This window comes from Fukomys damarensis, unplaced genomic scaffold (assembly GCF_012274545.1).
Source record: "Fukomys damarensis isolate Sample0158 unplaced genomic scaffold, DMR_v1.0_HiC HiC_scaffold_37, whole genome shotgun sequence".
In the NCBI taxonomy this organism is placed as follows: domain Eukaryota; kingdom Metazoa; phylum Chordata; class Mammalia; order Rodentia; family Bathyergidae; genus Fukomys; species Fukomys damarensis.
The window spans coordinates 63138267-63151854 of NW_022900949.1; the positions used below are offsets into that span (position 1 = coordinate 63138267).

The 13588-nt window shown below is 36.6% G+C and overlaps 1 protein-coding gene across 1 annotated transcript in view; it reads right to left on the bottom strand.

Annotated features, from left to right (window-relative positions):
• Nucleotides 1-13588, bottom strand: part of Gmps (guanine monophosphate synthase) — a 71007-nt gene that overhangs the window by 35970 nt on the left and 21449 nt on the right. The window contains exons 2-3 of the mRNA XM_010636908.3: nucleotides 5032-5213; nucleotides 1672-1786 (exon numbers count right to left, since the gene is read on the bottom strand). Coding sequence (XP_010635210.1) covers nucleotides 1672-1786; nucleotides 5032-5213 — 297 coding nt within the window. The remainder of the gene's footprint in view (nucleotides 1-1671; nucleotides 1787-5031; nucleotides 5214-13588) is intronic.

Below are 13588 nucleotides of genomic sequence, written 5' to 3' on the forward strand. Positions count from 1 at the left end.
TATACTCTTATTTTAAATGGTCTCTTCATTCTAACCCTGCTGGTGTCATTCTTATTATTATTTGTATATGCCCCCAAAATCCACCCACAGCCGGTAATATACACAGAAGAGTTTTAAAAACATTAAATCTAGGACTGGGGATTTAGCTCAGAGGTTTGGTGGTCTGCCTTGCAAGCGCAAGGACAAATTCAATCCCTGGTACCAAAAAAGAAAAAAAAAAAAAATTAAGTCTGATATAATCAGTCCAACTCAGCTTATATGTCTGTTCCACAATAGAAGTCACGTCTGCCATAACAAAGTATGATGGGAGGTGACCCAGCCCCCAACAGAAAAGCAAACAGAGGGCTAAATAACTATTCTTTGAATTCATGGTAGCATACGCCAGGCACGGTGACACATGCCTGTAATCCCAGCACCTAGGTTGTTGAAGCAGGAGGACTGCCACCAGCTTTGGGTACACAGTGAGTTCAAAACCAGCCTGGACTAGGGTCAGGGATTTAGCTCAGTGGTGCCATGCCTGCCTCATAAGCACAAGGTCCTCAGTTTGATCTCTGGTACCAGAAAAATACATACATACATACACACATACATACATTTAAAAAAAAAAAACCCAGCCTGAACTATACAGTAAGACTCTGTCTCAAAGAAACAAATTAGCAAATGCTGTCATCTCATTTTCTTTTTAGGCATTCATACTAAACCTTCCCACAATAAAGGTTTGTAGTTAAACAACTTGCTAACTTTTAAGCCAGTATTTTTCGAACTAAAACTCAGACATAAAATGTCTTGTATGGTACATTAACAAACACAAAACCTAGGAAACAGTCTTTCAATCTATCAGTTCCCTGGCCTCTAGTATTGTCCATCTTCCTAGAGATCTACTATTGATAGCTACTAAAACGTGAATATGACTGTGTTAGCCCATAACTAAATTCTTCAGTGGCTCTCCAGCAACTAGAGTAGGGATTGGCAAAAGCCAGAGTAAATATTTAGCCTCTGAAGCCTTTGCTGCATCTATTCCAACTATTCAACTTTTGTCATTGTAGCCCAAAAGTATCCACAGACAATACTTAAAGGAGACATATGGATGCATTCAAATAAAACTTAAATTTATGGACATGGAACTTCAATTTTCACATGTCACAAAATAGAACTTGTTTTCAATTTTCCCAAAATAAAAACCATTCTTTACTTGAAGGTGTGCAAAAAACAGGTAGGGGGCCATATGTGACCAGTTTGTTGACTCCTGATCTACAAGATAAAGTCCAAGTACCTATATCAAAAATTCTCATTACATAGCCCTTACCTAATTTTTGTTGTACCCTTCATCTTCTCCCACATTCTCTAGTCCAGACATTCAAACTGGTATGACTGTCAAAAATAGACCATGTTCTATCACACGCTTTCTCCCAAGTATTCAGGTATCTTCACAGCTCCAGGGGCTTAGCAAAATGTATGATCCAGAGCAGTCATTCGTTTTTGCTAAATGAAAAATGAATGTTTTCTTCTTTATCCTTAATGAACCTCATATATTTCTACCTCACATAATGTTCAATTCATAACTTCAATACAGCTGATAGATCAATATAACTGAAACTGTTAGAACTTTACACAATTTGAGTCTTGAAAGTCTAAAAAAACGATCCTTCAAAGTAAATTTTATAGATATACCTGCATGCCATAGCAAATCCCAAGGATAGGCTTGCCAATAGTGAATATTGCTGGATCAAACCAGGGAGCATCTTCTGCATACACAGAATTAGGTCCTCCAGAGATGATAATCGCACTGTGGATTTAAGTAAGAAATTCAGTTTAAAAAAAAAACCAACAAACAACCCTAACTGCAAGTCTAGGAAATGGGGAGAAGACGTTTGCTGGGGATTAAACCCAGAGCCTTGTGCATGCCAGTCAAGCTCTACCACTAAGCTACAGCCCCTGCCCTCTGACAATGTTTTAATGTCTTCAAGAATGTCATCAGGAGCTAGGAAAGAGAGCAAACATCAACTTTGTACCATACTGTTGGCTCTCAGAACTCACACCAATATCGTAATTTAGCTACATTACAATTGCAGAGGATTCTACGGGTTAACTCAGGGGAGAAGCTACTAAAGAGACATACAAACTGAGGCCTACATTCCTCAACTAGCCACTGATACACCTTATTCAACCCTCACCATTAACTCAAAAAATTAAACATTTTAATAGCAGGAATATCACATGAAAATTCCTGTTTGTGGATTTTCTTTAGGAAAAATACTCCTGGCATGGCTAGAAATATAGCTAGACTCATAGAGAGGCATGCCCTTTCTTGCACCCCTTCAGACTGCAGATGTTCTCGTTTGCTACCTATGCCAACTCACAATGAAGGCATACTTACCTTTATGACTCAGTTTAAGGTACCCCATCCTCATTTTAAGTTTCAGTTTTCAGATAAACCTAATTTACCTAATTTCAAAGAAAAATGAATTATAAGATCTAACCAAAACCTACCTAAAAATAAATTCAGATTAAATTTATTTTTATTTATTTGCCATGCAAAAATCATACAAAGTTATACTGCTAGGCTACAATACACCCCAAATAGTAGCAAAAAGACAAATTTATAAAAACAACTCTTAGGCAAGGCAGGGCACTATAAAATATATAATAATTTTACTAAAAATTAAAAAAGAATCTCAGTAAGCTCAAAAGCACCCTTTGAACTTTATAGTGATAACATGAAATATTCATTTCATATTCTATCTCCTACAAAAGAGAGTTGGAAGTCCACCTACTCAGATTAGCAGATGTGGTATCTTTGAGATTACAATTCTAAAGAGTACAGGGGTCCCCATAGATATGTAACCTAGCTCCTTAAAATAACAGAATTTACAATTCTATTAAACATACTAAGTAATCAAGACCTCTTAAAATCTCATTACATTGCACCATGTTTCATCTTATAAAGGATAACCACCATGGGACTGCTCAGCATCCCTCATTAACCTACTAAACAACATAAGGAAGTTAAGACTCCTAGCATTATTAAAAATATATGTGATCGACTCAGTCAAGGATTAAACTCAAAGAGTACTTAAACCAATTATGAAAAGTCTTTTATCTCACTGTCTTGGGAACAGTTAATCTTGAGTTAATCAGTCTTCCTAAGGCTTCTATTTCTACCCTGCTATTCTGAAACTAGTAATTAATTACAAGGCCCAACAAGCCCAAGTCATTCCAAATAATAATCACCAAGGTTCTACACACACACACACACACACACACACACTTTTTCCTTTTGTAGTACAGGGGATTGAACCTATAGTGATGGTAAACCTTTTAGCTTTCAATGATAACAGCCATCTGAGGCAGGTGTGCCACAGATTGATCACCTATGACCTAGGAGCTCACACATGCTAGGCAACATCTAGGTTCTAAAAACAAGTAAGTTAAAATGTCTCTTAAGTACATGCCTATCATCCCAGCACTCAGGAGGCTGAGAGAAGAGGATTGCTCCAAGTTTCAGGCCAGCCTGTAAGCTACATAATGAATCTAAGGCCAGCCTGAACTACACAGTGAGGACCCTGTATCAAAAAACTACCAAGTCTGTCTCTCATGTCACAAAACTAACATTTATTGAAGAAAAAAAATGTAGTCAGATATTTTGGCAGAAAGGATTAGAGTACTACAGAGGCCAGAGTGCTATAATGCTCATTACCACAGAAAACTCTAGGCACAAGTACTGTATCCAATTACTGTATTTTAAAACATCTAGTTCAGATTAGTTTGATGGGTAAAAAAATCTTTTGTTGTTTTAGGTGAGGGGAATGTTAAGAGCTTGGATTTGACACACAGCCATTCAGATTTGAGTTTTTTGATCTAAAACTAGCTCTTGGTGGTAAATCATGACAGCCAAATTAGATAAACTCAAGAGTCCTTTCTTAATCTAAAATTCTACACTAAAAGAGTAAACTGTTCTGAATTTTATCCTCTGACAAGAACAGGGTTAAATTTAAAACTGCCTCTTTTTTTTTAACTTTATTTCCAATTCACTCTATCTTAGAAACCAAGAAATAACACAGTAATGTACAAATGTTTGTGAAGTCTTTTAGCAGTCTTTTAACTATTTTGTCTTTGGAAAAATGTTATTTAAGAATTCTGCCTGAGGCCAAGAATGTAGCTCAGTGGCACAGATCTGCCTGGCAGACACAAGGTCCTGAATTTGATCCATATTACAGGAAAAAAAAAATCTGCCTAATAAATTCCTTTATGCCTCTTTAAAAAGAATCTGAGAATACAGCATACAAAATTCCAAGGTTTAAGAACCAATTTAGGACATAAACTACAGCTGCTTGCCTTCTAAATGACACTTTCTTTGCAGAGAACATAAATAACTCCATGAGAAAAGGCATGGCACTAACCAGAAATGTTGCTGAAAAAAGAAGCATAAACTGGCTGTTGTTCTGACTATCCTAAGTGTATAAGATGTTTCAATTTGCCCTTACATTAAGCTTAAAATAATTTTTATACATTTTTTGGGGGGAGTACCAGGGATCAAAATTTTAAAACTAGTCTCTTGGGATAGGAAGCAAAATAGACTTACTGTACACATAATTCTTCTCTTGGGTAGGCTACCCAACTTTCTGTGTATCTTTCTTTGACTAAATGCTGTACGATAAATGACTAAAATCACCACAATAGCTAAATGTAATTTGGACCCAGAAATCCTATAAAACATAAAAGTTAAATTAAGGTTTTAACTACACAATTAAAATTAATGTAATCTTTTTTACTGAAAGTATAAATGTTTCTTTTGCTTTTACACAAACAAGCCATGAAAAATTTCTTACAAAATCATTAAGTATTTTGTTTTCTCAAAAAAAAAAAAGAGATATAGCTCTAGTGGTAAAGCACTTGCTCAGCATGCACAAGGCTCTAGGTTAGACCCACCACCCTACACAAAACACTTCACACAGTGTCCAAGCAAATTAATAATAAATATTCGACAAACTAAAGTCAATCTTCCCATTAAAAACTTAGTGAAAATTTTACCAGAATCCTTGTTCTTTTATGGCAAATGCTGGTGTTTCCAGGGGGAAGATTTCAGATTGCACAAATAGTTCCCTCACTCTTCGGTCTATGACTTTCCCATACTGAGCACCAGCATCCAAAATGACAACAGCTTCTTCATAGTGTTGGCGGCCATCCTTAAGGTCTCCTCCAGCATTCTCCAGCTACAAATATCAATACAAACACAAATTCTTAATTGTAAAAATTAGGACTGTTTAAAAAAATAGGGGACACTGTCAGCTTCTAAGAGGAAGATTTAGTATATAATCCCTACAAGAGCATTCATAAGCACTGAAATTTAGTGACACGGACCATTTACTGACTGTGATATAGTCACTGCATGTATATGCACCTTATACAAGCTCTAGTGCCAGGATGAGCAGTCAGTTCCATGCTGCTGATAATTTTGATTTGTTACTGTTACACTGTACTAGCATTATTAATTATGCCTCTTTTAAATCTCAACATGTCACAGTTGGACAATAGATTATACAGTCACAGCATTCCTAAAATGTATATACTGATAAGGAAACTAAAGTTTGTTGCTAGAGTATAAGTGTAGCCAAATTCATTTTGTTAGATTTTTTTTTCCAGAGAAAAATGAAATAAGATACACATCTAACCCTTAACATTAAGATTTTTTAAAACAGATTTTAAAAACCATCTCTGTGGTTAAAAACACTTTCTGGAAAGGAATCTGGTAAAATTAAAATTGTTAACTATGTACACTAAAATATTTACCTCATACAAGATCCCAGTGATGAATGTAACTGTACTATTTACCTTAAATGTACCAATAAAGTTAATGGAAAAATTATTATTTCCATTTTATGCAGGAAAAAGATTTACCTGCAACTGACCTCAAGATAATGCAAAAGCAGGTGGGTTTGATGAAACAATATGCCCATATACTGAAGTCAACTGAAGGTGGGTAATGGCTCATTAAGTTCTCTGTATCAGTCTAAATTTTGCATTTGGAAAAACTTTAAAAAGGTGTCTGTACCCTAAAAATCCACTCAGAGGATTCATTTAAAATATGATGCCATTTTAACACATTTTTTGAAAGTCTGAGACTGTGTGCACTTATGAAAAATTATGGGTGAATATACACTAAAAATATTACCAGAGGCTTTATGTGAGTGCTAGAATGAGAGGCAAATTTTGGTTTTTTTTTTTTTTTTTTGCTTTTTGACCCAGGGTCTCATTATGTAGTTCAGGCTGGCTTGAACTATATCGCACAGGCTGGCCTTGAACTCACAGCAATTCTCCTGCCTCAACCTCCTAAGTGGTGGGATTAAAACTGTGTATCACCATGCCCAGCAAGACAATTTTAAATTCCTTTATAGTCTTCAAAATGTTATAGATGTTTATAACAGATGTATTTAGGGAGGCATTTTTCCCTCCAGTTGTAAAATCTGCATTTTTAAAAATTTGCTTTATTTGTAGGAAAATAGATTGATCTTGAAATCATAATGCTATATGAAAAAATGAGACACAGAAGGTTAAATATCACATGGTTAGAAACCCAAAATATAAATAATTTAATGAGTAAAATAGAAGAAAGCTGATAAGAGGGCTGGGGTTTATTTAGCTCAGTAGCACCATGCCTGCCCCACAAGACAAGGTCCTGAATTTGATCCTTGGTACAGTCAAAATAGAAAAAGAAAGCTGATAGAAAACAGGGAGGCAGAATGTGGAGATGGGTAGGAGACATGGGGATTGGGAGGAGAGGGAAGGGCCAGGAGGGGAAGTGGAAGTAATATTCATATGATTTGATAAGTACATTTACCAACTCCTCAAGATGAATATAGGTATTATGTATCAAATATGTATCAATAAAAAACTACAGTATTTTTTAAAATGCCAATCCATTTGCCACTTGCATGTTCCTTACTACTCCTCTTTCCCTCTTTTCATTAATCTGGGAAAAATTAACACATATCTTACCTACAACAACACTATCCCTTCTGCTACAATAATAAAGAAATGGTAACAACTGTCCACAGAGAAGGATCTGTGAGAAAGACCATAGCTAGAAAGAATTAATCAGTTCCCTAAAACAAAGGGGTGAGGAGTCACATGAATATTTAACAATGTAGAAAAATAAGATTACTAGACAGGTGTAGTGGTGTATACTCTGGGAGACTGGGGCAGGAGGATGGAAAGGTTGAGCCCCAAGTTCCTGTCTCAAAATAAGTAACTTCTTAAAGGGGATGGGGGAGTGTCAGGGGGCACTGATAGGGATATAGCTCACATGAAGGTCTTGGGTTCTAGCTCCAGTATCACTGGGGGTGGCACAGAAAAAAGTTCTAACTTACTTTCAGACCTTTATTTTTAGTATGTACACACACACACACACACACACACACACACACACACTTTAACAAATTTCTCCAAAATTTCTTAGTTGTTGTTTTGTTCTGTTTTTTGAGACAGAGTCCACTATGTAGCTGAGACTGACCTGGAACTCACTATGTAGCTCAGGCTGGTCTCGAACTCATAGCAATCCTCCTGCCTCCGCTTCCTGAGTGCTGAGATTACAGGCGTGCGCCACCACACCCGGCTCTTAGTTGTTTTTTAAGTCAGAGTATTTTTACCAGACTGTGTGTTACTGTATAAATTTCTCAGGCTCAGTCCCATTAACATCTTCACAATTTTTCAAGAGCTAAATATAACTTGGCAGAGTTCCTGTTTTGTATGCTTTTCATATACGCAAATTTGTCACCATAGTTTATGACAAGGTTTTAGTTAACTAACCCATGGAGCATGATGCAAATCCTGTCATAAAGGTGCATATTTCTATTGATGAATTGATTTTAATTTTATGAGTTTTATTATACAGTGAGTACTAAAAAGGAAAAAAAAATCACAAAAATGCTGAATTTCTAATATTTGAGTGTTTATTAAAAGCACCACAATTTTCAACATCAACTGTTTTTTGGTGTACGGTCTAAAAAAGAACAATATAAATTTTTCTATGAAGTAGAATGAAAATAAAAATAACACATTACAAAAAAAATATTCTTTACTTCAATTTTCACAGTCTGCACACATGACACAACACATTCCATACATGTGCATCACTTACACTGACAGCACATATGTTCTACTTTCTTGGCCTTTTTGTAGGATCTTGCCATTCTGTCAGGAGTTTCTGATATTAATACAGAATGCAATCAACATAAGCACAAAATATCAATAAAATAAAGCATTAAATTCTTAGTATGTATTGTGTTTAGAATAGACATTAACATTTTCACATTAGCTGTGTACCTGTTTACAAAACCTAAAAGATAACAGCAGAAATAAAGTCCTATATGATCAATGAAAATATCAATAGAACTCTAAAACAAAAATAAGCTTTGTTTCAATTGTCACACTCAAGGCAGTCTTGACACATGACAACTCCATGTTCCATGTACACATCTTGCTTACACTACTGATAACATATGTGCTTAGATTTCCTTTCCTATGTGGCAGTCTTGTCCGTTCTTTTACTGTTTTGTCAGGAGCTTCCTACTATGTTGTACAACATGTACTTGGCAAGGAAATAAGAAACCAATAAAATAGAATATCAAATATGTAATGAGTGCTTAGACTAGACATCAACATTTTCACATCAGCTATTTACTTGCTTAAAAAACCCAAGAGATAATATCAGAAATAAAAACCTATGTGAACTACAATGTAAACACAAACAAAAGTCTACCACAGAAATAATCTTGTTTCAACTCTCACAGCCAAACTGTCACACATGAAAACGGCATGTTCCATACAAAAGTATGGCTTACACTGATATCACATATATTTTATTTTCCTGTCCTTTCTTGTAGGGCACAATTGACATCTTTTTGGTTTTCCTGCTGTCATAATAGGTCTTTGTGATTCCATGCCTGCCTGTTCAGCTGTCAGCTCACCAGTGTGCTCCACAATTTTTTTGCCTAGTTCCCTGGGCAGAAACATTTTGGTTTTTCCTCTGCTGTAAATGATCTGAGTTCCAGTCCTGATTCTCTAAGAAAATTTCTCCCTGATATTTTGCACTTGCTATTTTCTTTGTGAACTATCAAACTATCCCAAATGTTTTAGTTAAACACAACCATCGGTCAATGCTTTGTGTTTCGAGTTACATCACAGATGCTGTACAACTAATCAAACAATATCTACTCTATCTTTGGTTTTGCTGTAGAAAGTTTCCATCTCAGGCTTCCATTTGGTCAAGGTTTCCCATCAATATTTCCATCATGGTTTAATGTTGACATCAGTAGTACCAGTCTTTGCCATATATGAGGTCAATGTAAATCATTCTGAAATCCAAAGATTGTACTATACAATTCTGTTTTGAAATTGTAACATTTCATTTGGAATTTCTGCTTTATTCCTGCACACAGTTTCTGTACTTGTCAACTTGTGATCTGTTAGCAAATGTAACATCAACTGGAAACTGGTAAAGCAATTGTCAAATGTTATATTCCGATTAGCTTGAGAGATGGGAGCAACAAGTCTGTTCACAACATCATTCAGTTTATTACTATACAGATAAAGACCTGATGTTGAGTTCCAGGATAAGTGTATAAACTGACAGCATAAGTCTTTCTACAAAGGCATAAATTTTAATGCCATATTTTGGCATATCACTTTTCTAAAAGTCTTTTACATTCCTACAATTACTATGAGAAATACCTAAGTACAACAGACCTATGAATGGTTTCAGATCAGCTTATGAGGTGTTATAATAAATAAGTTTTAATACAGTCATTGGTACATATATAACATTTTATTTGCATTTCAGCTTTTGTGTACTTCATCTTGTAGCATTTCATTTGTTACCTTTCCCACACTGAATGGAAGTACCGGCATTATCTGATACTTTTTTTTTCTTTTTATCGATACATTTTTTATCCTTACCAAAATCCTCACTGTATTTTTGGACCTAGTTCTAACATTGGATCATTCCATTTGGTTGTACAGACATTTTGCAACATTTCAGCTAGTCAAATAAGTACTCATATTGCTCTTTTCTTCATCATCTGAATCAAGGAGGCTTGCATTCCCTGCATATTCATCAGTCAATTATTGCTCCATTTCACTGTTATAGGAACTTTGGCTCACATGGTCAATCTCAAAGTCATCATTGTCACCATCATCATCATCATCATCCATTCACATCTCTCTTACATTATGAAAATATGTATTTTACCACAATGGATCATCTTCATCATCCACACACAAGTAATCTGATACACTTCTGACCTACTCCAAAACTTGCAAATCTGGTTTTTCATGTGCAAATTTCCTGAGTTGGGCTACTTCTATCAAAAAAAATCATAAGAAAACTTTTTACAAATATCCCTAAATGCAGTTGTATTTCTTTTGTCTCTTGATGATAAACCTAGATATTTTACAAATATGGACAATCCAAAGAGGGGACTGACCAAAAAAGATGAAAGTACAAGCCAGGAGTGGTGACGCACAACTGCAATTCCAGCAGTAGGGAGACTAAGGCAGGAAGACTGTCCTGAGTTTGAGGTCAGCCTATGCTGCACAGTGAGACCCTATATCTCCAGAAAGATAAGACAAGACAGCAATATGAAAAGTGATAGTGCTGGAGGTGAAATTCAAGACCAGTGTAAATGGAGCCACAGGAGACAGCTGACTGTGACCACTTTGACAATGGTAGGGTTTCCACCCCCACCCCATCTGCATCTCATACTCCTGTGGACTGAATCCAGCACTGATCCACACCCTTATCATCCCCTTTTCGACAGGACTTTTGCTAAGCTGTTAAGTTCTCCAAAATAGGTTGGAACTTGAAATCTTCCAATCCCAGCCTCCCAGAATGTGGGGATTACAGGCAAGTGCCACCATGCCCAGGTCACTGCTAGGTTTTTTATTTGTCTGTTTGTTTTTGGCACTGGAGATCGAACTCAGAACCTTGCACTTGATAGGCAGATGCCAGCACTCCTGAGCTAAATCCCTGGCCCTGCTGGGGTTTAAGTCTCAGATTTGCAGCAGAAGAACTTATCGATAGCAGTGAGGAACAAAGTTATGACATAAAGGATGATGACACATGAGAGAAAGTGATTCAGGAAAATACTCCACATCAAAGCCCTAGAATATTGAATGACATTGAAAATGTAAAGAAACCAGGTATGGTGGCACATTCCTGTAAATCCCAGCATTCCAGAAAGCTGAGGCAGAAGGATTCCAAGTTTGAGCCCAACCTGGACAACTTAGCAAGAACTTGTCTCAAAATAAAAAAGGATGAGGGAGCCGTCATCGCTCCAGCGCCAGGAAGGTAGCCACGTGGGCACCCCTGAACCCCCATAACTCCCCTCCTCCCCACCCCGTGCATGCACTCTCAGACCTCCTGATTGTACCAGTCTTTGGATCCACTCTGCAGAGGCAGAAGTGGTCATAAAGGGTATTTTTCTGAGTTCCCAACTTTGAACATCTTTAAGGAAAGGGCATGGGAAACCTGCAGTAGAATGGTGTGAAGTTCAACCGTTCAGAAGGTTGGGGAACTCAATCTGGGCCCAAGGTCAGTCTGCGTCATGGGGTTCAGCCATCAGCTAACTGAGATCAGGGGTCTTGCATCCTAGCTCTGTCTGAGCCATTAAATGGTAAATACACTATATTGAAAAGTTGTTCACTGCAGACATGTTCTGGACTGCTTCTTGATTTCAATTTAATTCAAATGGTTTAAGGGTGATAGACTGGTGATTACCACAGGTGGTCAGTTTCCAACTTGTGCTTGATCATAATGTGTTGCTGATTGTATCAGTTGGGATAAAGGATTGTGGTTGATTTGATGAGCTGTTTTCTCTGATGTTATGAAGATGAGAATGTCTGTGGGTCCTTAGAGACCCAGAAACTAAGGCATAACTATATCAGGAAGATTTGGGTGATAACCCAGAGATTAAACCAAGGACAGTCCGACAACAAAAATAAAAATGAGAAAACACTTAAGCAAGACACAAAAACAGGCTTCCAATTCACCAATGGCAAACAGTGGGGCAAATGAGGACGAAAAGGCCGATAGTGAACCACCAGGACACCCTGAACTCAAAGCACAGGAAGTAACAAAACAGATCAATCAGGCTCTAGAAAAATTCAAAACAGAAATAATTTCCCAGATAACCACAGAGATAGTGAGCAAAATGGAAGTCGTGATTCGAGACTCTAGAGCAGAAACTGACAAAAAAATAGATGAGCTCATGACCATGATAGAAGCCATGAAGGCCCAGCATAAGAAAGAAATGGAAAAAATAAACACCCAACACAGGAAAGAAATGGAATCCATAAAACAGATTCAAACAGATATCCAGGAGATTAAACACTCCACAGAAAGTGTACGCAACAGAATAAAAGAATGTGAAGATAGATGCTCAGATATAGAAGATAAGAATGCAGTCAGTGACCATGAAAAGAGAGTTCTCTTAAAAACAGTAGGGGATCATGAGGAATCAATCCAACAATTCCTAGATGATGCAAAGAAGAATAACATAAGACTGATAGGAATCCATGAAGTAGCAGGAGAAAATACAAATGACTTAAAAAAGCTGTTCAAAGAATTAATGACAGAAAACTTCCCAAACAAGAGCGGAAGAAGAATTTGACATACAGATAAGTGAGATAAGTGAGGTATATAGGACCCCAACTAGCCACAATAAAAAAAAAAAAATATCTACACCTAGACATATAATAATCAAGATCCCAGAAACCCAACAGAAGAACAAAATACTACAAGCAGTAAGAGAAAAGAAACAAATCACATGCAAAGGAAAGCCCATCAGAATCACAGCAGACTTCTCAACACAAACCCTTAGGGCAAGGAGAGCCTGGAATAAGATATTCCAAGTACTAAAAGAGAACAACCTCCAACCTAGACTGATGTATCCTGCAAAACTCTCTTTCAAAATGGATGGGGAAATAAGATACTTCCATGACAAAGAACACCTGAGAAACTACATGAATACCAAACCAGCACTACAAGCAATTCTAAACAAGATCCTAGAAAAAGACAATGAAGGCAGCAACACCATGAGGCCCAACAAAGCAAATCAAATAGACAAGGTAAGAAACTAAAAGGAGAAGGTGAAAAAGTAAAAAGAGTCAACAAAAGGACAATAACATGACAATAATAAGTGAGTACATATCAGTTATAACCATCAGCGGCAATGGCCTCAACTCACCAATCAAGAGAAATAGACTGGCAAAATGGAATAAGAAGCAAAATGCAACAATATGTTGTATACAAGAAACACACCTAGTGCAAAAAGAAGCCCACAGACTGAAAGTGAAAGGATGGAAAACAATTCTCCATGTGACAGGAGCCCAGGAAAAAGCAGGGTTAGCAATCTTATTTGTAGACAAAGAAAATTTTAAACCAAAACTGATTCTAGTATTATTGATGTAGGATGATACTGTATCATACCTCTGTGAATGTAAAATATCTTGTACCTGCTTTATGATATGTAGTAGTGACCGTGCTTTATCAGAGCTATTTTTAAAGATATTACTCTAGAATGTTCTCTTTCCA